The sequence below is a fragment of the Limulus polyphemus genome, unplaced genomic scaffold, assembly GCF_000517525.1.
Source record: "Limulus polyphemus unplaced genomic scaffold, Limulus_polyphemus-2.1.2 Scaffold688, whole genome shotgun sequence".
NCBI lineage: Eukaryota > Metazoa > Arthropoda > Merostomata > Xiphosura > Limulidae > Limulus > Limulus polyphemus.
This window is the reverse complement of record NW_013666298.1, coordinates 175492-199586: the sequence shown is the minus strand read 5'-3', so window position 1 is coordinate 199586 and position 24095 is coordinate 175492. Positions and strand designations below refer to the sequence as shown.

General features: G+C 32.0%; 2 protein-coding genes across 4 annotated transcripts in view; both read left to right on the top strand.

The window, feature by feature from the left end:
- Positions 1–6922, top strand: part of LOC106459967 — a 207937-nt gene extending 201015 nt beyond the window's left edge. For all 3 annotated transcript variants that reach the window (XM_022386548.1, XM_022386547.1, XM_013919641.2), the window contains 4 exons: positions 189–348; positions 1959–2085; positions 4892–5164; positions 5764–6922. In XM_022386548.1, coding sequence (XP_022242256.1) covers positions 189–348; positions 1959–2085; positions 4892–5164; positions 5764–6060 — 857 coding nt within the window. In that variant the 3' untranslated portion in view covers positions 6061–6922. The remainder of the gene's footprint in view (positions 1–188; positions 349–1958; positions 2086–4891; positions 5165–5763) is intronic.
- A 6463-nt stretch (positions 6923–13385) lies between these two features.
- LOC106459966 (protein kibra-like) overlaps positions 13386–24095 on the top strand; it is a 39915-nt gene continuing 29205 nt past the window's right edge. The window contains exon 1 of the mRNA XM_013919639.2: positions 13386–13613. Within this exon, the coding sequence (XP_013775093.1) occupies positions 13486–13613 (128 nt within the window). The 5' untranslated portion in view covers positions 13386–13485. The remainder of the gene's footprint in view (positions 13614–24095) is intronic.

Sequence of the window (24095 nt, the reverse complement as noted above, 5' to 3'; positions counted from 1 at the left end):
TTGGCGTATGTATATTCTTTTCACTCATATCCCATAGTTTCAGCTCCAAATTTTATGAGATGGACAGTTTTAAATTCTACTGGTTTCAATCTTTCGATAAGGCCCGGATGTTTAAGTTGGCATATAAATTGAGCACTTTTAGTAATTAGGCATATTTCGCTTATATGCGTTTTATTTTTGTTTTGCAGTCCCAGCCCCAAATCATAAGACTATGTCTGACTACATGGAGGGACTGTTTAACCTGGAGCTGGAGAAAGGTGGACAGCCCGTAAGGAGGAAGTCCTCAATACGAGCAGAAGCGGTCAACCAGGCCAGTAATTCAGCTGTTTCAGATACTTCAGACAATAGGTAATGCATTCTAACAGTTATTTGACCTAATGTTAACTAATCCTTTTTATAATACACTTACCTAACGATCTAAAACACCATTCATTGACCGAAACTGTAGAGGGTTTCTCATTCTTATTGTTCGAGCTAATATCTATAACAGCAAAATAATCTCGTACTACTTGATAATGATTATATAACTGGGGTTAGAATATTAAGAACTAGATACGTTATAAGAACCAAGTTAAATAATATCTGATTATTCCGACCTTTGACATAAGTTTTGTTCCAACATCTGTATATAGATAAATTAGCGCGTGAATTGTTTCTCGGAGTTGAAGTATATTTCTTGATTATTTTTATACTAAAGTATTAAGTTAAAGAAACAACAAATATTTTGTGTGCACGATTGTCCGCTAGGTAAAAATGTACATCACATATAGGTCACACTAGAAGGAAAGAAGATAAAATGTGGACAACTTCTAGGAATAGGCTGTGCTTACATACATGATTGCTCTTAACAAGGTGGCCCGGCATGGCCAGGTGGTTAGGGCACATGCATCGCAGTCTGCGGGTCGCGAATTCGAATCCCCATCACACCAAACATGCTTGCTCTTTCAGCCGTGGGGGCGTTATAATGTACAGTCAATCCCACTATTCGTTGTTAAAAGAGTAGCCCAAGAGTTGGCGGTGGGTGGTGATGACTAGCTGCCTTCCCTCTGGTCTTACACTGATAAATTGGGACGGCTAGCGAAGATAGCCCTCGTGTAGCTTTGCGCGAAATTCATAACAAACCAAACCTTAACAAGGTAGAATACAAAAACATACACAATAAGATGGTTAATTCTTTTAAAAAAACATGCATATAAATATATACTTGTGCGTGTGTGTGTTTTATGTAAAAATACATAGCCATAATTGTGACTTTAACCTAAGGGCATCATATTTTGCATTCTGCTTAGATTTTAAACGCAATACGAAAAAAAAAAGGACAAACTTTCTTACACTGTATCGCTGTCTTTTACCTGGTGTGAAAAATCCCTGATGTTTTAAACTGCTTCAAAAAATTCAGCACTTTTATTAATTTAGGCGCATTTCATTATACACGCTTTGATTCTCAGTCCCGGTATAGAGCCATTTGGGTTTGGTTTTAACGTACTGTCAGAAACTGATGTGAATCTAATCTAGAAATTACTTTAACCTTTTATTGACCAGGTATTTTGTATTATATTACCAGAAACCAAGAAAATTTGACGAAATAATGTATACACAAATTTTCCGATTGATTAATTACATGTCCCCAGGTGGTGAGTGGTAAGTTTGCGGATTTACAACTCTGAATTCCTGTGTTCGATTCCCCGTGGTGGACAGAGCGCAGATAGTCACTTATGTAGCTTTGTGCTAAAGGAAACAAATGAAACCACTTGTTATATGTTTTGTTTAAAATATATATCACTGGATTTAGTGTGAAAAAATCCATACTAAAGTATGTTCATATGGATCAGGGGAATAGAAATAGTCAGCGTACCAAGTACGCCCCTATGGTAAGCAAGGTGTTAATAACTAACTGTTTTAAGTGTTTGTTTACTTAACTCAAATACGGTGACTTATGTGATGTTATCTTTATTAAGGGATGGAAGTGAGCTTCCAGTAAACAGTGCCTATTGTACCACGTCTGAAGTTAAACTCCTGATTCAACACAGCAAGGACACAGAACATGAAGACTGTACTAAACACAGTGAACTGTGTAACAAAAAGGTACACGGAAGTATTGTGGCCATTCTTCTCTGGAAACTAAATTCAGAAGTTTTCTAGTAGTTAACGTACCTGACTGTGAATCCGAGGATTTGTGACTCGCAAAAATTTGCGGCTGTAGGTGTATTATAAGAAAGACAGTCAAATCCCACTATTTGATTAGAATAGTTGACGATGGACGCTGTTGAGTAGTTGCCTTCCCACTAGTCTGTCTGTTAGCCCTTCTACATTTTGCGCAAATATCCGAAACAAGCAAAGTTTCACGACAAAAAAATAATAACAATCCAGCGCCCTCTTCTGTTGATTTCTACTTCAGAGTCTTCTATTATCAAAAAAAATAAAAACCTACATATTTAGAATCCACACGAGACAGCAGGTTAAATGTCTCCCTGTCGCTTTGTAGTATAGTGCTACATTTGACCGATATCAAACATTCGTTACTTAGTCGCGTAAAGTTATTTATCAGAGATAACACCAAAGGCCACCATATTTTGAGTGTGCATACGTGTCTTTCACAGTTAATTCTTTCGCTATTGTAGCATCAGTATCCTTTTTCTTTGAATATAAAAACACTACCGATATAACACCTTTCCATTCTATATAACTCTTGTAAAGTCCTGGCCCCCTCTACTGGCGGCGACAACTCATTCCATAAGCCAATCAGTGACCCTGTTAACAGAGGCGTCGCTGGGCGCCGGCTCACAGTGTTCGTACTCCGGATATGTGCCCTGAATCTATATGGCATTATAATTATATTTTACCTATTTTGATTAGTAGATGTATCTTGGGGGCCCAAGCCATAATTGTTTTTTCAGCGGCTAGCTACGCCCCTGTCTGTGAGACATAGAAAATTGTTTTAACTGGAGCCTATTCTATTTTACTAATTTTTAAACTTGAATCATCAAAAATAACGCTCAAAGAAATCCCAGGTGGATAAGGCGCTCGACTCACAATCTGAGGGTCGCGGGTTCGAATCCGCATCCCACCAAACATGCTCGCCCTTTCAGCTGTGGGGGCATTATAATGTGACGGTCAATCCCACTATTCGTTGGTAAAAGAGTAGCCCAAGAGTTGGCGGTGGGTGGTGATGACTAGCTGCTTTCCCTCTAGTCTTACACTGCTAAATTAGGGACGGCTAGCGCAGATAGCCCTCGTGTAGCTTTGCGCGAAATTCCAAAACAAACAAACTCAAAGAAATCCAAAAGCTTTATCTCATCCAATCTCCCGGATAACCGTGTAAATTATAACAAGGCCACCTCTTACCCCTTTTTCCCTTTAAGATAAAATAAGATATCTTAAACTATCCCTGTAAGATAACCCTTCTATTCTCGAAATTATCTTAGTATCCCACCTTTGTCCAACAAGTCAATATCTATTAATAAATGAGAACAAAACTGTACACAGTTCTGTAAGTGATTAGATAATTCTCTCTTTTGACTTATAATCGACGTGTCTATAAACTCGCCCTAAAATTTTGATATTTTCTTCTTGCAACAGGTCACTGTGGCGTTGACTTGAGTAAGTTATCTATCCCTATGCTAAAATTCTTTCTTCACTCGCGCAATTATGAAACGTGTAATCCAAATGCAACCGAAATGTATTACATTGAGCTTACTGTAATTAAATTAAATTTTTCCAAACATTTGTCCAACGTAGGAAGTGATCCAAATGATTCTGTAATATCTTACATCCTTAATTCAGCTATAAACACAAACGCCTCCCAGTGGCACAGCGATATGTCTGCGGACTTACAACGCTAGAAACATGGTTTCGATACCCGTGGTGGACAAAGCACAGATTGTTTAGCTTTGTGCTTAATTTCAAAACAAACACGTAAACACAAACTTTACTAATTATGCCCCTGTAAATACAATTAACGTCAAAAAGGGAAAAAGCAAAGACCCAAACACTAATTCCTGAGGCACTCCACGAGTAAGAAGCGTGATTTCCGTTATCTAACTACTAGTATTTATCCAGTCTCTATGCATGATTTTCTTAGCTAATCTTTGACATAGATCCTCATTAAAAGCTTTTTGAAAATCTTAAGTACGCGAATTCCACACCATTTCTTTCTCCCAGATAAAGCAACATCCTCGAAAAAAGTTAACAGATTACTAAGGCACAATTTCCCATGTTGGCTTTCTATTTTCACTAAATCATTTTGCTAAGCTTCTTTAATCACTCTGTCTAGAAATTTTTCCCGTTACAGAAGTAAGACTAAATTACCTATGATTTCTATGAAATAGTTATCACCCTCTTTAAAAAAATAAGAGTAAGATTAGCAACTTTACGATTTTCGGTCATCTTTTCACTGCGAAACGAAAGAAAGAGACTTTGACCTTCTTTACAAATCTTCATTTTTATTTATATGATGATGCACGCTTTTGATGATTTGTAACACTAGTATACATGTAACAGATTTGCCTTTCCGTCTTTTTGTAGTCAAATAGTAAAGAATAAGTTCTTAGTTAAATAAGTCTTTAAGACTGTTTAAATCTGTAGTTGATTAAAGATATAAACTAACGCTTCGAACTATCAACTTACTCTTTGATTCTGTAACTGATATCCAATTGATATCTATACAATATGACAAGCAAGAGCTATTTTGTGGACTTTTTGTAAGATATTTCTAGTGATCATTAAGATCTTGGCAGAAACTGGTTATAACAAGAAATTATCTACTTGTAAACTTTTTAGTTGGATGTTTTCTGATAATAATTAAAAAAATTAATGATTTTCTGTCATTATCGGATATTCATAATTTGGGGTTTGAATTTTTTTAAAATATCGAATGATGTGAAATTTTCAGGAAGAGTTAATAGCTAGTATTGACCGGAAATTGGAAGTTCTTCGATTAGAACATATTGCTCTTCGTGAAGAAATGGCCCAGAACGAGATTATTGGGAAGGAAGTGACGTCACGGGTGGAACAGCTGGCCAAATCCAATGAATTAGAAAAATACAAACTGCACGTGGAGGAGCTAGGGAAAATAATCAATTTACTGCTCTCACTATCGGGAAGGCTTGCACGATCTCAGAACGCCCTCTTGTGTTTACCTAAAGAATCTGGACAGGAAGAAAGGGTTAGTAATTTTTGGTAACATAAACAGTATAGTTATGTTTATATCTAACTGTGTGTTTAAACATTTTGTTGCAAAAGAAAAGTAAAACTTCATTAACCTTATGGCTGTGTCTCCTCGGTGTTTTTCTGGATCGTTGGCTTCTACGGTGCAACAGTAAACTGAATCTCAAATTCTAAAGATTGATACTTCCAAAATTTCCTGAATATGTTCTGTATATATTCACCTTTCTAAGAATGACATATCTTCAATCCTTCAGGCCACATTTAAAGAACGTGTTTTAATTTTTATGTACGTTGGAATTATATCATTCGGAATTGACTTCCGTTCCCAATCCATTCGCTCATTTCATGTTTAGCCCTTAACTGGTATTTTACGCTACGTCTTTTGCACGTATATTATTTTGTAAATTTTACAACACACTTTAATTTATAAAAGTAATACAATTGAACAAACAATGTATTTCGTAATCTATTATATAATCTACGTGTTTCGAGTAATTGGAGGACAGTTGCCCAATGTTTCATTTTCTTTATCCGAAAACTGCGTCTCGTTGAGTAGACTAGAATATTTTAAAAGTTATCGTCTTTATTTCTCCATAGCAAATCCTTCAAGCAAAGTGTGACAAATTAAGTAGACAACACGAAGAAGCTCGCCGGCTGAAAGAAAGTATTGACAAACGTAGCCACCAGGTGTCGACTTTTCTTCATCGCTATTTATCCAGTGAGGAGTACGCAGACTATGATTACTTCATTAAAATGAAATCCAAGCTGCTAATGGATGCTCGGGAGATAGGTGACAAGATTAAGCTTGGAGAAGAACAGCTAGCAGCGTTACACAATAACATGAACTTTCAGATTTGGAAACAAGCTCAGACAAAGACTCAAATCTCACCTTAAAGATTCATGATTGAGCCATCTCTTGTAATAAAGATTGTACAGTAGTGGTTGTACTATTTGGCTGTCATTCTGCCAAATATTAATGACCACGACGTCACCTGGTTAAATTTACTGACCATTATGGACATTTGTTGAGCACGATTTGTTGTTTTCGTGTGTTTTCCGATTGTTCTTTCTCATAAAAACACCTGGGCTATGGGTATTGAATATATGAACAGTTAAAATTTACATATTTTGGGTATTAGTTGCCCAATCTAAAAATGTAAGGTTTTTACACTATAGGTGATATAATTGGGTTAAGGAAAGGTGAAATGAATTTCAGTAGAATATATCATTACTGTTGTTAATTTATTCGTCTTTTTTTCATTGTTTACATAAAAAAAAAGAACCTCATCTTGGTCATCATATTGTTAATATCGATTATTGCCTGTTCGTCACTTGTTAAAACCAGTAACATAATCACACTTCACAAGAATGAGAAGTGGAAGGCCCTGATTTTGAAATATAATTTCTAGCCCCCTCAGAGTAGCAAAAACTATTGGGAGGTTGGGGAGGAAATTGAGTTAACAGGTTTTTCGGATAATAATGATTATCAGCTAGGTTTCGAGGGCCTTTGGTGACCATAAAAACAATCAGTATTTTTTGTAGAATGGTCGAGCCTAGCGTGCCAGTGAAGGCAAATTACATGGTCAGATAATGTTTTGTATGTAGCCAATGCTAATTCTTGATTCTGTTTTCTATGTTTATTTAGAAAAGTGAACGGTATTCCTCAGTTTCACAGTGTGCTATGTAAATAAAAGCAAGGTTAAGCAGCCCTACAAGGGACTTGTAATTTGTGATATATATATATATATATATATGCTTGTAGGAATAAATAAATGTTATCTTACTTGCTTTTGTGATTTTTGTTTTCCTCATCTTAGCTTGAAGATAAATGCATTTTGTTAGCTCTTTTAAATAGTTACTTTGCACAATTGTTACAGTTACCACGTATTTAACAAATACACAAGGGATGTATCCCTTTAGGTATGTTAATTTGTTGCATAATTTTAGTACATATATCCTACAGATAAAGTGTTAGCATATTATTGTTTTTTGAGAAACGACAAACTATAGAAGAGGTCCATCTGGTTATATACAAGTTTTCTCTTTAAACGTCGAACTTCCAACTACAGAATATGTTTATGGTAACAATAATATAGTTTCGTTTGAAGTTTACTTACTGATTATAAGTATTAATTGATTACAAGTTACAGCATTTACAGTAAGGAAGAATATTTTAAAACAGATACAACGTTTTGATCACTGATGCGATCATTCTCCAATACACAAGTTTTGAGGTTAAAGAAAATAAACCTTTCGAAAAAAGCTTGGATTTTATCAGTTTTTTTTAATGTAATTTTTAAGTTGGAAAACGTAGATGTATCTTATTATACAAAGGAAGTGCATTTGTTTTGACAATATATCTGTATGTTAATTGACAAACTCAGTTTTTTCTGCAAAATAATATTTATTCTGTTCTACGTTCTTTTCGGGTTCTTCAAAGAGATGGTTGTAATACAGTAACCCGTATCGCACCGTATATTAGTTGTCATCGGTTTGCTAATATTAATAGCATCTCAACCACTACTGTTTCTCATTCGTCTTGAAGATTTCTGGTATTGAGCGAAAGGCTTCGTCGGCACTGGATATAGCAGATATAGTGTGGTTCACATATTATTATACACCCATTCTTTATTTTCATTCGGAAGTTCTATTAATAATTACACGTGAGTGCCTAAATTACAACACATTCCTTTACTTTTATTTTTACGTGTACGAACTAAACACTCTGGCCTTTTTTGTTTTTGAATGAATAAACCGTAAAGTTTCACGACTTTCTTTACATTCGTTGTACAATTATATATTTATTTATAAAAGCCAAGTGTGGGTCGGTCACGCTCGATTTCTCCGACTTTCTTGAGTTACACGTGTCCAATTCCACCTTTTCTTCTATAATACTTCTTTTGATTGCCCTTCCATTTTTGTTTAGTTTAATCGCTAACATAGGCATAAGTAGCTCCTAAATTTTGGCACTTTTTCTGCTATATATAAGCCTATCAAGAAGGAAGTTCCCAAGATGAGATCAGGACTGGAATTATGTGTGGCACCACATCATTATGACGACAAGCTAGGTAGGATCCGAATAGGAAAGCTTGGAAGATTCCTATGAAAAAAAAAGTCAAAAATTAGCGCAAATCTTTGCTTGGGAATTATTACGAAAAAGCCTTTGTTAAGACAGGCTGAAGATACCAATTATCTGTAGGGAAGAGAACGATTTTTTCTCAGAAGAAAAACAGAAGTGTATGCAATCACATGGTCATCGTATGTTTTAATCTTTTGTCCAAAGGTACCAATATGTAGCATGTTTACACTCTTTAGGTAAAGGAGATATTACTCATGATAAGTTTTAGTTTTCCGAAGCTAGAAGGCCCTTTATTTTTTTTATGGCTGTTTTGCATATTGGAGGATTCAAATTTGGTAGGCTTTGGCTTCCTGTCATTTTTGACGGGTTTTATACTAGTGAAATAATAAAGCAAAATAACATTCTAGGAAAAACTGACATAAAAGCTAAATCCATTTCGTAGAGTTCACTTTTTATCATTTAGTTTATGAAAAGCTTTGAATTTTTCTGTCGATCTTGTAAGTGCATCTCATCTTGTTTTTTTTTTCTCTTCTAAAAAAAATCTGTGGTGTGCATCAAATCATTGTTGATTCTCAATAGATCTATGACCCACATTGTACTTTCAAATATGATAACATAAAAGTCGAAAATGAACAGTTTTAAACATAAATTTATTAATAAGAAACATTTGACATGATTAGTATATTTTGTCTATAAGGAACTCTTGATTTAAGAGTTTGTTAAAGAATATTGGGTAACAGGGTGTTGACCTACAGTGGAGCTGAACGCAAAGACAAAGCAGTCATGCACAAAATGGTTACAAAACTATTCCATTAGTTTATAATAAGAGAATCAAGCAGAAAGAAGTGTAATTTAAATTTTCAAGTCTCGGAAAAAATAAATGTTTTCTACACGCCAATCCAACTCTCAAAGATAAGGTGGGAAGGACTATGGCAAACAAAACCTTCTTCGCTTTTTACATTTGATCTTCATCCAGACTGCTATACTAATTTCAGGAATCTGATAAAAGATGGCGGTAAACTCGCTCCAATAAAAATGATAGCTCCACAATCTTAAAAGAACAAACAAAAAGAAACTGTGTGTGTGTATATACACACACACACACATTCATTTTTCTCAAGAGATGGCAGCACGATCTAAAGTTATAATTTATAACATATGCATTATGTGTTTCAAATACATGTACATTACTTTTACTAGTGAAATTAAATCTTAACAGATTGGAAATAAAAAAAAATACATTTATCTGCACAAAATACGTCAACCATTAAAAGAATAGTAAATGTATTATGTTTATAAAAGTATCTTTTAAAACTTATTAATGTTCACCTTTTAATTGTTCTACATGTTTTACTGACTCCTAAAATTTTGACTGAACATCACGAACTCATCCAAATATATATTTTAAAGTTATCACAAGAATAAATTCGTCTGCGTCATTATTTAAAAAGCTATGAGGCGAATATATATTGTTTTTTGACTTATTTCGATGCATTAAATAATGTTTTCATATCAAAATATTAAATTTAATTTTCTATATTCATCTTAAAGGCATATACATCATTGTGAGTGACACATTTTAAGTTATTTCATTTTAGATAAAGAAATATATGTGAGAGTAAATAAATAGTAATGTTTTAAGTACTTATAATAAGATTATGGTGGCTATCGGATACCTGTCATTTTAATGGTTTATACTACTGTATAATCGAAGTCTAAATATTAATTAGTAACTTTTTTATAACTAAATAGTAAATACTAACTAGATTTATCCTTTGGCTTGGTGATTAGGGCATGCTAATAACTGGACCACCACTTGGAGGCACATTTAAAGTTACTGGCTATTTGAAACAAATTAGCAAGTATATATTATATTAATTAATTTCTTATACTTATGAATATCCAGTAAATTAAAATATTTTATTCTGGAGAAAAAAATCAAATTCAGTGAAACTACTCTGACCTGATTCAGCAAGTCTATGCAACAACAACAAAATAAAAACAAGAGGGAATCCTCAATAGCCGCGGTACTTTAAATTCTTTTAGGCATGATTAGAGTGACTTTGGTCGTGGTCAAATACATCACTCGAAAGAGTTTGAAATCCTGGGCCTAAAACTGCAATTCAAAAGATGACGGAGCTTTGAGCTAAATGTTTGAACTTGAAAAAACTCATAACTGTTCTATGAGCCGCTATGCCGCAACTAGAAATCTAACAGTTAGTCCCGCGAAAACCCTATCTATAAACTGGTAGGAGGTACTGAAAAAAAAGAAGACAGGGATATTTACTATGATATAGTTGCTTTTCTTTTGTACTAAATATAGGAGTATCCTACAACAGCGATTTCATTACCGTTCAGACAAGTCTGGTATGGATAGTAGCTATACATGGTGGGATAGAGAGCGTTAAATTATTCGAGTTTCATATGTAGTGTCAATGCCTCCGCTATTCGACTATCTGTTAAAAAAAAAGAAATATCCCTGAAGTTCTCCATTCACTTTGAGGTTTTCATAGAATACCCAAGAAATAAAATATTTAAACTTCTCGCTTATTTCATTAGAGTCAAATCAAATAATGATTATTGTAATATTCTTCTGAAATATTTATCATTTGTTTTGAATATTCGCTCAAAGTACACTAAGCTATATGAACTAACCAACCTTAATTTTAAGTCTATAAACTAGAAGGAAAGCAGCTAATCAACAGCACCCACAGCCAACTCTTGGATTTTTTTTTATTATCGAATACTGAAATTTAACTGTCACTATAACGTGAAATGCGATTTTGCAGCATCGGAACGCGAATCTTGAATCTCTGGATTCACAATATGTCTCATTAAACATTAGGCTCCTCCTGACCTTTGTATTTGTCAAACAATTTTTTTCCGCATAAAATTCTAAATATTTATTAGAATAATATTTATAAAACTATATTATGAGAATTTATATCCCTTGTTTAAAAAATACAATAACAATTCCCCACTTTTAAAACGAAACATAAAATAAATACTAAAACTTGGTCTAAGTGGTTGATCATTTACTGAAATGTAATAGTAATTTCAACAACTTCCGATACAGGTACGAGTCGCGATGTTTACAAAAGTGTAAGAGCACATTTAATTTAGAAGAAGGACAGTCATATTCCAGAACTATCTTATGAGTCTCATGGGGGTGTTGAATGTGTGAATTTGTTAGTTTAGTACTCATAACAACGGTTGTTTTGTCATTAGCTAGTTTGTCTTACATATCCAGCAGTAAAGAATGAAAAAAACAACTAAAAATAACTTGCCAGATCATTTTACTTATTAACATATAAACTTACAGTTTAAATGCCGAAAGCCGGCAAAATATTGGAAAACCAACAGGCCTAAAAATTGTTTTAAACACAAGCTAACAATAGACCCCCCCTCAAATTTCTCTCATTTCGAGCCACAATAGACAAACTAATAGGAATATGGGGGGGGGGGATCTGCAGATAACTTGTGTTTAAAACAATATATATATATATATATATTTCTTATTTAATATGTGTGTTTGTTTTTATAGAAAAGTCACATCGGGCACTCTGTTGTGTCCACGGAGGGGAGTGGATCCCCTGATTCTCGCTTACCGGTGGACTTCATATTTAGTAAAAATATATATCCCATTTGTGAAAGTGTTTATATATTCACTTAAAAATGGAATATTGTAAAACATTTAAGTAATCTTGGACACATACTTAGTGATTAAAAAAAAAGGTAAAATTTTCTATTTCAGAACCCGAGGACAGTTGGCAATGAGAAAATTCACACCATAGACACGATCACACAGATACAAGTATATCTAGATCTGGTGGGAGCTTGGAATTAAAAATCTTATAACAATTTTGGAATAGTGAGTTTTATAAAACAGAATTTACCTTAATCTACTGGTGAATTAGGTTAAAAAATCTGTGAAACCATTTAAGTATTTCCGAGTAAGTTTTCGCAGAAGAACTCATAATGAGTAACTGACCCATGATAAGTAACTGAATAAAAAAGATGCGTATGCCTCACATTTTTAGCTGTTTATGATAAAAGGTTGTAGTAGCAGAATACATCTGTTTTTCTTTTGTAACACTATATAAGCAACATTCGAACAAAGTTATTCTGAATCTGTTGAATTATTAAGCTGATAATCTTTAATGTAGAGCTATAGATTCCGGAATCTATTAACTACTTGAAAAAGGAATTTATTAGCAAAATTGCAGTATTTTGATTTATTGGAATAAGAAAGTTTGTTGTATAACTGGATCTTTGGGTATTTGGGGAAAGGAAGGCTAGCTAATTTAAAAACCAGATAAAAATTAATAAATTTAGACTAATCTATTTAGGACATTATGAATAGAAATTTTGCAAATGACTATTTATTTAAAAACTATGGTAGAATGATAACACGGGCCACTTTTTAATTTTGTGAATTAGTTAGATTGAAAAAAAAAAGAGTTGAAATCACAAACACGAAAACAAAATTTAGTTAATCATCATAATTTAAAATGATGATTTAGTAACTTTCTCAAATTCAGAGATATTTTTCAGTTCTTAAAAAACTTAAGCCAACACTATATGCATTTTCTCAATTTCTTTGGAAAATTAAAATAATTTTTATTATATGCATAATATAGTTTTTTTAAAGATATCCTGTTATGTGTAATGGACATTAGATTGCTTTAAAATTGTGTAACTCTGAAATCCTTTATGGTAATTTCTTGCTGTTCAAGTCACGCCATTGACGTAAGCTAACTATACAATCGACCCTTTGTTTTCTAAGTGATATGTAGCAAGTGTGGCTTTTTGTTGTTGTTTGTTTGTTTCATCATATTTGTTCGTAAATTCAAATACAGTTTCATAACAACTAATGAAAATATTCATAATTAAAATCTATATCCTTTAAAACAATATCGATATTGTATGAATCGCGTAAACAAAGAAAGAGAATGAGAGAAAAACAGATGAATATATATATATATATATCATCCTTTCATTTTTCCGTGGAGAGCAAGTTAGTTATTCCCCTCTGGCAAACAGGACGAGCCAAGGTGGGGAAAACATCCACATTCCATTCTCTTGTTCATCCGGCTTTCATTGGCTGTCAGATAGTTTTTGATGACGTCATCCGAATGCAATTTCAGCCATAATAAGCTATCCAAGATGGTGAACGTTAGTGATAAGTTGTGTAGTGGTGGGTGAAACCTCGTAAATTTTTACTGGTATTTGCTTGAAATATGCCTGTTGGACGTAATGATGATATTCCCTTACCCGATGGATGGGATATAGGAAGGGACTATGATGGAAAAATTTATTTTATTGACCATATCAACCATCAAACTACATGGATAGATCCCAGAGACAGGTAAGCACAGTGGTTCCCGCATTTCTTAAGTATTGATATGCGAACCCACTTGGCCTAATCACACAAGTCACAAGCTAGTTGTAGTAATAGTATTTACTAGTAGTACTACTTTAAGTTTAGTTTAAGTACATGCTACTACTAGCTGTGGTTGTAATGTGGTGTGTTTTATCTCATAATCTTAGTAGCATTTTAAGGAAATTACAAAAATGTACAAGATTCTCATAATTAGAAAATTAACTTTAATTTTCAAACAACTTTAGATTGACACTTTAATTTATGAAACTAAACGTTTAATTTCTAAAGCAGATTTAACAATTTCAGTATTTTTTAACTACCACTACCGCAATAGTAGTACTGTTACACAGCTTATTACTAATGGATAATAAGATAATTTGTAAATCGTAGGTCCAACAGTAACAAGCCAAGCCACATGCCAATGGGAGGGTGTAATACGTGAAGGGAAAAGAATGGGGTTGCTTCATTCACTAAGCTTGCAAACCACTATATGACCTTGCAAACTCGGTGTTCTAGTTCAACCATTTTCCAAGAAAACGTGATTTATTTCCTTCTTTCTTTTGATAAGGTATTTTAATCTTTCTATGGTAACTTATGATACTTTGAAAATTAAAAATAACAAAAATTGGGTATTTAGCACCTTTTAAATATTTATTTGATTCTTATTCATGATTTATTGATAACTGGGGCAGATTGTTCAAATTTCAGTCAAATTTTATGTAAGGAATCAAGTTTATAGTTCCTATCTTTTCTACCGAACAAAAATATTAAGATAAACCTCTGAAAATTTTTCTAGAATTGAAATGCATGATTTTGTAAAATTTTCACATGCTCTGACTAATATACTTTAGTATTAGCATTTTTGGATCAATATAAATAGTGTCACGTTTTGTCACTATAGCATAAAAGATAAAACAATAGGTGAAGAGAGCCAATCAGCCCATTGGAGTCACCCAATAAAGAAAACCAGTCCACCCTAAATGCAAACCCTCACATTATTGAAATTATACAACATAATCTTAAAATAATTCAAACTACCAGCACACACTCCACATCACCTGAAATAACACAAGTTATAATAGGAAAATAGTATACCTTATAAGGAACAACAAGAGACAATTTGGTCCTTCAAGAACAACCAACTCCAAGAAAAATAAAAGTAAAAAATTAAATCCAGTCTTTATTTTTCAATAAATCATTCATAGTATTACCAGATTTTAAGAGTGAAAAACTGTGACACATCTTGTTTCTGTATGTTGTGACATTGTAACAGCCCTGAAACAGGTTAACTTACAGTAGCCTACTTTTTACCATTTGCTTAATAATCTTAATGCAAAATTTGTTAATTTATCTGGTTAAAAAATTGTAAATAAAATACACAACTAAGCTGTCTTGATTATACTAAAAAGAAAAATGTTGTTTCTTAGTTTTATTTTTCACTGCTGGGCATCTCTTCAGATCTCGGTTCCTGCAGCCGGCCAATGGCAAATTAGGTTAAGAAAATGGGTGATCTGTTTTTTTTTCAGGTGAATCTTCAAGTAAAATTTAAGAGAGCTATGTATAATGATAAACCTTGCATATCAAATTCACATTGATGTACAGAGAAACTTGGAAATTATAATACTTTTACAGCTTCTGATCGAGAGAAAAATAACTAAAAACTGGGATGTGTGATAACCATAATCATTGATTCCCATCATAAAGTCTTTTTTTTTACCAGCCTCGAATACTGCCAATGGCATTTCCTTTCATAACTTAATCACCTTGTTAGAAAAAAGTGTAATTGTTTTAACTGAAGCCTAGCCTATCATTTCCAAATATTAAGATTTTGTCCTCTTTTCTTTAGTATTCAGAACAAAGAAATCAGAAGCCTTAAATCCTGTTGATCCTCTGGATTATTTTGAAAACTCTTATCCTTCTTTTCTTAAGAGAAAATAAATTAAGGAATCTAGTTAGTGATTTATATATATAGAGAGAATTACCACTTTTGATTTGTAATAAGTATGTCTATAAATACACTTTCAAATTGTATTAGCTTTACTTATTGCTTGACATTGGACTCCATTTGTTTACCAGCAACAGAAATCAAATTAATTGACCTGAAATTTCCTTCATCTTCCTCAGATTCCCTCTTTAAAAAATAGGTATTACATAGGCTTCCTTTCAGTCGCTACAACTTTTTTCCTTTGTGTTTTAAAGGCTTCTGGAAGATTTTAGTTAAAACCCCATAAGCTCATTATTTAGCTTCTTTTAAAACCTTAGGATAATATTTCAGCTGGGTCAGAAGCTGTATTATAAATGTAGTTTCTAAGCTTTTTCACTGTAGGTTTCTCATTATAATCATCTTTACTAGAGATGTTAATATAAAGTTATGCTTCAACCATGAATTTCTCCTCAACAGAGGTTCCCATTTAAATATTCTAAGAGGTCTAATATTTTTTTGACTTTTAACCTTGTCAAACTACTGCTAAAGTATTGCTACATGGAGGTGAAAAAATTTATATTATCTATTCATGATGTACAAGGATTTAGAAGACCTATATAATAGAACCTACACTGTATAACAAAGGTCAAAGTGACCAAAGAACATTTGCCCTATGAAAGTCATCTACCAAAACAACTAATTAAAGCACCAAATCCAAACCAAATGTATTATTTCATAATTGTATAACCATTCAACAAATATCTAAAAGAATTTAAACTGCCACCAAATATAATATAAGCAGACAAACCATTTGGCAAGTTTCTAACTTTAACAGGAAAATAATTTTACCATAGAATAATTTTGGATATAGGCTTCCCCAATTACAATGTAGTACCCAGAATTTAAATGATTCAGATCTTTTTGTTTCCCCACTGAAATTGACCTTATACATTGTAGACATATCATTTGTTGAATTAAATCAATTATAATTTTCTGCTCACCAGAAAAAATTGATCTGTTCTTATAGCTCACATTCTTTAAATATCGAAAGAACAAATAAAGACTTAGTATTATGATAAAAACAAACATGCGTAGCATCATCAAATAAATTATTTCTCAAGTTTTTATCGTTCTAACTGAAAAAACTTTTGTAGAAGAACAATTTTGCATCTGAATTTTCAAAATGTAAATCTTTTACTCTTAATATTCAGATTTGTATTTTACAATATTCTAGCCTTTTCACCTTGATATCTTTCATATATTAAGGAGACCAAAGTGTATATTACCTCTCCAAATGATGCCTTACCAGTGTCTTGTGCATATCTATAAAAACCTTTTTACTCCTAAATTAATTTCTGTATAAATTTCTCGGAACTCCATTTGTTCTTTCATCAGAACTGAAACTGTACAGAAGACTTCAAGCTTTTCTCAACACTTAAACCTGTGCTGTTCACCTTTTTTGTTTTTAAGAACATCATTGTTCCTTTCATACACTGAATCCTTTCCATATTTCTGTACTTTCACGTGCATTACATTTACACATTCTGCTGCCGATTGTTCTGTGAGAAAATTTAGTTAATTGTTATTCAGATGTGGGGTGTAATGGATTTACCAAGAAAGCAAATGGTATTGATGTAAATATTTGTAAGGTATAAAGTCACCTGAATGATGCAAAGAAAACTGAGTACTTGATTGATCTTAAGAGGTATTATTTTTCTTTTATAGAAATTTTTATTTAGTCTCTTCTAGATCATCATGTTATTTGTGTATAGGCTCCTTACCACATAAAGAATATAGAATGTTTTAGAAATAAAATACCGGAATTTTGTTTTGGCTAAAAGCAGTAAGTTATTGGAACTTGACTCAAGTACTTGATTTGATTTTAGTTGTTCAGTTAACATAACATATGGAAAACAAGGGATCATTTTGTTCTTCAGTTCTCTTCCTTTACACCCACTCCTAAACCCTTCCTGTATTTTTCATGAAATCAGCAGTTCCTTTCTTAAACACTCACTCTTAAGATGTTGGCTTCCATTACTTACAACAGAAGCTCATTTCATTAGCAAATTGCCTGTACTCTTCAACGGAGACTAGCCTGTTTTCCAAATCTTCAACTTGTGTTCTCTCATCCTTATTTATTCAGGATACAGAATTAAAAAAATAGAGGCCTTTATCAAATTGATCGCTTAAATAATCATGTAAATTTCAAAAATATTACCTCATGTTATTCTCATCTGAAGGGAAAGTAAGTTATGGATGTAATCTATTACCATAATATAATCATTCCATCTACATTAAATGTATTATCCAAATTATGATAACCCAAATTCATTACCTTGGTTTTATTATAATTAAAAGTTGTTTTCCAATTATTTGTTTGATTCACCAATTGATCCAAGCCATTCTGTAGTACTTCAACATCCTCAAGGTAGTGGACAATCTACATTTAGATAATGTGTTTGTTTTCATGAATAATCCAAATTTTAGAAGTAATTACTACAAACTTGTACTGCTTAGATGTATGCTTATGCTCAGTACAAAAGAATATAAAGGAAAACAAAGTATGAAAAAGCTAATCAGCTTATCAAGATCATTCCTTGTTTAAGATAAAAAAAAACAGTCCAGATTAAATAAAGCCCTTCACATCCCTCTATCTACCCAGTAAAAAGAAAAATAATTCAAATTAATTACATGTATGGTATCATTAAGCATCTCATCCCTCCAGTAAATAACTGAAAACAGTAAATAAATTCCGTCACTGAAGCTTTCTGAATATGGCATACATTTAGATAGCTAACTTGTTGTAATGGTTTTTCCCAGTGGTGGTGGCACATGCAGCTGTGATTCATTTAAAACTTTTTCCTTTAGTTAAGGAGTATTATAGTTGATATTATTGGACTTACTGAACCTCTGTCATTCACTTGTTTGTGTATATCTATTATTTCCTTGTCTAAAAGGGTAAATAGCCATATAATGTTTCAGAATATTATTTTTTCATACCGTATAGATATGACGGAAAAGTTTGACAGTTTTGGATGAGTAGAAGGGCTTTCTAACAAAATAATTATATTTACTTAAATGTAAACCTTCAGTTTACAACTGCTAGATGAGTTAATATAATAACTGAATACAAATTCAGTATATAAAAACTGAAACTGCACTTTGAAATTTACTTTATACAAAGCATCACAGTATAAGTATTTATTGCTGGAAAAAGTTTTAATTGAAGTTTTTGGCAGTCTGACAACTATACATATTGATTTCAAGAGAGGGTCTTTTACAAAGCACTGCTCTGTTTAGTGTACACTTGCCTAGAGCAGTCACATGCTGTATCAAGTGTGTCTACTGAGCATAGGACTTGCAAGGGCATGGATAACCTCAAGGTTACATTCTGGCATATTATTTCAGTGAAAAAAAAATTGTATGGTAACTTTAAGGTAGACAACCAATGCATTGTTTTACATAAAATTACTATGGCATATGTTTTATATGGTAAGGGATTAATAGTGTTCATATAAGTATAAAAAATTAAAATTGCCAAATACCTTTTATTCTCCTTAATAAAATATACTGTTTTTTGAAAGACCTTAAAACTTTTTCATTTACAAACTTATCCAACAAAATCTTGAAATTAGAACTTCAGTATTCAAGATTCTATAGTCTTGTAACCCTTACACTTATCAGCTCAGAAAACTGAAATGCTTCTTGTACTGTTGAATAGCTAAGTCATCGGTAGTTCTTTTCCTTTTCATGTTATCAGTACTTTTGAGTATTGTAACAATTTAAAATACATAAAAAAGCAATCTGTCTTGGCCAGAACTTGAACCTGAGCTCACTAATGTCTTTAGACCAGTGTTTTATCAAGTGAGTTACTAAGGCTTTTAGCCTAAAGCATATAACTTTACACCCAGTTCATTACAGTAAGAAATCAAATTTAAGTTACATTACAATGTTTATGCAAGATTTTGTCTTCCTTTGTACTGCTTAATTTAAAAGAAAAAACACAATAAAATTATCTCTTAAAATTTGATTGTTACACCTTGTAAGTAAATACACAGAATTTAAAGAAACAAGTGCTAAACTCATTATGACAATTAAGTGGCAATAAGAGGCCTGTTAGTCCATCAAGACTTTCTCACCCATTAAAAAAAAATAGATATATCACAATCTTTCCCTTATATTTATTGCATCCACCACATTTGAAGGTAACCCATTTGAAAAGCCAACCACTATGGTAGGAAAGTAAAACTGTCTAAGCTGAAGATGGTGATTTCTACCCTGTCAAAATTTATATTTGTGTCCACCTGTCCAACCATTCTCATATTAAATATAAAGAAACTTAAGGCATTGCTACTATGAGTTCCCTCAATAATCTTGGAACATCTCATCCAGATCCCCTCTAACTTTTCAGTTGAAAACAATTTTAGAGAACTGAACTTGTTCTCTTACGGCAGTCTTTCCAACTAAGTTATCATTGTAGTAGCCCTACTTTGAACAATTTCCAACAATTCGATTTATTAATTGTAGGAAAAGTTGTATTTTGTTTAAAAATGCTGAAGTGTTTTGTGTTATTGAGACTAATTTAGTTTTATATGTAAATTTGTAAAACTTAGGATGTAATATACAAGATGAGCATTAAAAGTAGTTGCAAGAATAATGTATCTATTTTATAAAAATAAAGATCAGTATTTAGGGTATGTTTTCATTGGAACATTTTTGTGGCGAGAGGATTTTGAATTCAGTGAGCATAATATGTTGTTTTCACCATAAATTTAGCTTGAAGTTGACATTTAAAGTCTTTGGCAACCAGCAGTGTGCACCCATTGCCCAAGGATAAAATTACACCATGAATTTTTAAAAATTATAGATAATAAACTTGTTGTTGTTCTTCCATTTTTTTTTTTAATTTTAGACTTGAAATTTTATTCAGTAAAAACTTTTGTGTATTTTATTTTATATATGTATAAAAAACATTAAAATTCTCAATTTTTAATTTTTCACTGATTTCAGCACACTTCAAATGAATGCATTAGAAGTTTTTCTGAACAACGCTCTCAGACCACTAGGAGGAATGTTCAAGTAGTTTTGAATAAAATGGCACTAATTTGAACACTTCAATACATGTTTTATTGATTTCAGCCAATCGCAGTTTCTCAGTATCAGTTGTCATAGTGTTATATAAATTGCTTTTATCTCAGTTTTGAGAAGTCATAGAGTTGTGATCTAAATACATAATGAAAGCTCTTTTTTTTTTGTTCTATTAAATTTATAAACCAATATGTTTTCCATTTTAACAAGACTTGTGTAGGGATCTGAACAAAATGATAAAAGCTTTGTCTGACAAATGTTGCTAGAAAAAAAGATGTTTGTGAACAACCACAACTACAGTCATTATTCTTTTAAAACTTTCTTGAGCATTTTATACTTCAATTGAATTGTGATATTGCAGTATGATATGAAAAGAAATATTTTTGTAAAACAAACTCAGGTTCAGAATTGTCAGTCTTAGTTTAATCACCTTGCATTTCACTGTATTAAGTTTTATTGTGCCTACAAAGATGCTGTTTTCAGGCTATGTTTACATTAGGCCTTAATGTTCAAAGCAACTACTTGAATAGTCAAAGAAAATCAATGAATAGAAATATAACATATATATAAAATAATAAAAAATAGGTTTAATACTTATTAAATGAAACTGCTTCACTAACGATTATAAAAAAAAAGGTCAACTTGCTTATAAATTTGATATGGTAAAAAGTTATTTTTATTGTATTTCACTGATTGTAAAGACTGAAACTGCATGTGTGGGATGTTTTTCTGATCACACCAAAGGCAAAATAACAGATTTATAAAATAAAAACTTTATTGAAAAAATTTCACAAGAACGTTGGAAGATATAAAAATACATGAATGAAATATGTAGGAAAAAAAAACAAGAAATCTTTTTGAATTTCCAAAGCTGAGGATTGATATAAATATTACATATGAAAATAATGTATTTTATTTTACAGAAGATACATAATTTCTGGAAAGTTATCTAAAGTTTCAAGCAATTTCATCCAGTTCTGTAGTTTTTTTTGCCATTCAATAAAACAAACCATGCAACAGATGTGTCAGATAAACATACCGGGTCATTTTAAAGTCAATCATGCAATATGTGTAGTCAATTTCTGTGCTCTAGCTGACAATGAGAAAAATAACAAAGAAAATGTTAAAAAGCTAAATGTTTCCTGAATTTAATTTCATTTAACTTCTAATGATATTTTGATATTAAAATACTCTTGAGTGAGAATTGTGATTGACACATGATTAATTTCATTTCTAAATACTAAGTTTTCAAACTTGTAGGGTCAATTATACCTTCTGATACAGAATAACACTTAGTTTACCAACGTTAAGATTATTATTGCATTTGTGTGATATCTTTGGTTAGTCAACATATATATTTAGCTTCTGTTGTTGACCTTCCTTAATATCCAACTATATAGTAGTCAAACCTTTTTAATGTCACACAGTTATCATCATTTAATGTATTATTATTCACTTGAAAGTCTGATAAGTATGTTTGGTGTGGTTTATTTACGTATAGATTATGTGAACTCGAGCTCTGATAATGTATTGAGTAACTCTCTTTCTGTCTGTTTTACACTTTCTGCATGAAAATATCATATAAGTTTGAGAACATCTTAAAGAAAAGTAAGCCAAATGTAGATTTATTTCAAGATTTGCTTTTGGCTTTGTATTTTTAAATTATTCACCATTTAAAAATTGGGCAAAATGAGGTCTGAACAATTACTCTCACTTAAGAATTTTTTCAAAGAAAATATTTTAGAGACCAATTAAATTAATTTTAAGAAATCATTTAACATTATTAAATTCATCAGTCATGTGCATTATAGAAATAGAGAGCCTTGTATTGTTACATCATGTAACACTTTGTTTCAATGGAGCTATTAAATATCTCAACAACACAACAATATTAAGAAGATGATTCATAATTTTTCATAATACCTTAATTTTAGAAATCTGTAACCTTTGTTTATTGCCTGATTTGGAGAATATATAGTATGTAATTTTCTTGTAGTTTCATGCTTCAGGTTGGTCATTCTTCCCACTACTCTCATGTAAATCTTTTTTTTTTCTATGACTTTCCAAACGTGTGTGTCGAGTTCACTGGTTTGAGTGCTGTTTATTGATTTAACCATCTATTATTTTCTTGTTTGTTTTTCTCTTGACATATAAATTGGGAAATGTTAGAGTCAAACCATGAGGGAGAAAGATTTTTGGAAACTACAAAATGGTTTTCTTCACCAATTGGTCAAGGAACCTACTAGGACCAATGCCATTTTAGATTTATTGTTAACTTCTGATATTGAAATGGTTGAAATGATGGAAATTGAGGAACATCTGTGTGCAAGTGATCACTGCTATATTAGATTTGTTTTACAGCACATGGAGATCAGAGATAATGATATTTTGGTTACAATTTTCAAAAAACCAAATTTTGAAGGGATATGAATTATCTGTTGTGAATTGGGCCTGCTGAATTATTTGGAGACTGATCAAATGTGGAAAATTTTTAAGTATTCAAGATAAACACATTCACTAAAGAAGAGAAAGTGTGGCTGCAAATAAAAAACCAGGTTGGCTCTCAAAAAGTATACAAGTGATAAAAATAAAGAAAAGCATTGCATATTTAAGAAATTTAAATTGACTGGTATGATGGGAGATTTAGAAGATTATAGAAGGTCAAGAGAATTTGTCAAATGGGAAATTTGAACATCAAATAGCATGTATGAAAAGAGGTTGGCTGAAAATGTAAAAATTAACAGTAAGGATTTCTTTAAGTACATTAAGGGTAAACAAAATGTTAGGATGGGAGTAGTGCATTTGAGGGAGGATAAAGATAGGCTCGTATCTGATGATTATAAGATAGCTAGGTTATTAAATTCTGCTCTTTCTTCAGTTTTTACTAATGAAGATTTAAGCAGTATTCTTCATTTTGCACAGTTGATAGATGGAAACAAGATCAGACAAGATGATCACATTAATTCTGAGCTTGTAAAGAAAAAAATAGGAAGTTTAAAGAATGATAAGGCTCCTGGATCAGATGATATTTCCCCAAGGGTTTTGAAAGAGGTTAAGGATTGGATATGTGAGCCACATGCTACTTTTTTTGTTTGTAAGTTTTTGAATAGTGGGCTGGTACCAGAGGATTAGAAGTTGATTAACATTACTCTTGTTTCCAGGGGAAGTGATAAAAAATTGTCCCAGTAATTATAGGTCTATTAGCCTTACATCAGTTGTGGGAAATGTTTTGGAAGGTCTGATAAAAGATGCTTTACAAAGTCATTTAACAAAGATTACAATTTTACTGCATAGTCAACACAGTTTCACTATGGAAAAATCTTGCTTTTCAAATCTTTTTGACATTCTTTGAAAAGGTTTCTGCTTATGTAGATGAGAGTAATGGTGTAGATGTGGTGTACCTGGATCTTTCAGAAAGCATTTGACAAGGTGCCACATAAAAGACTTGTAAAAAA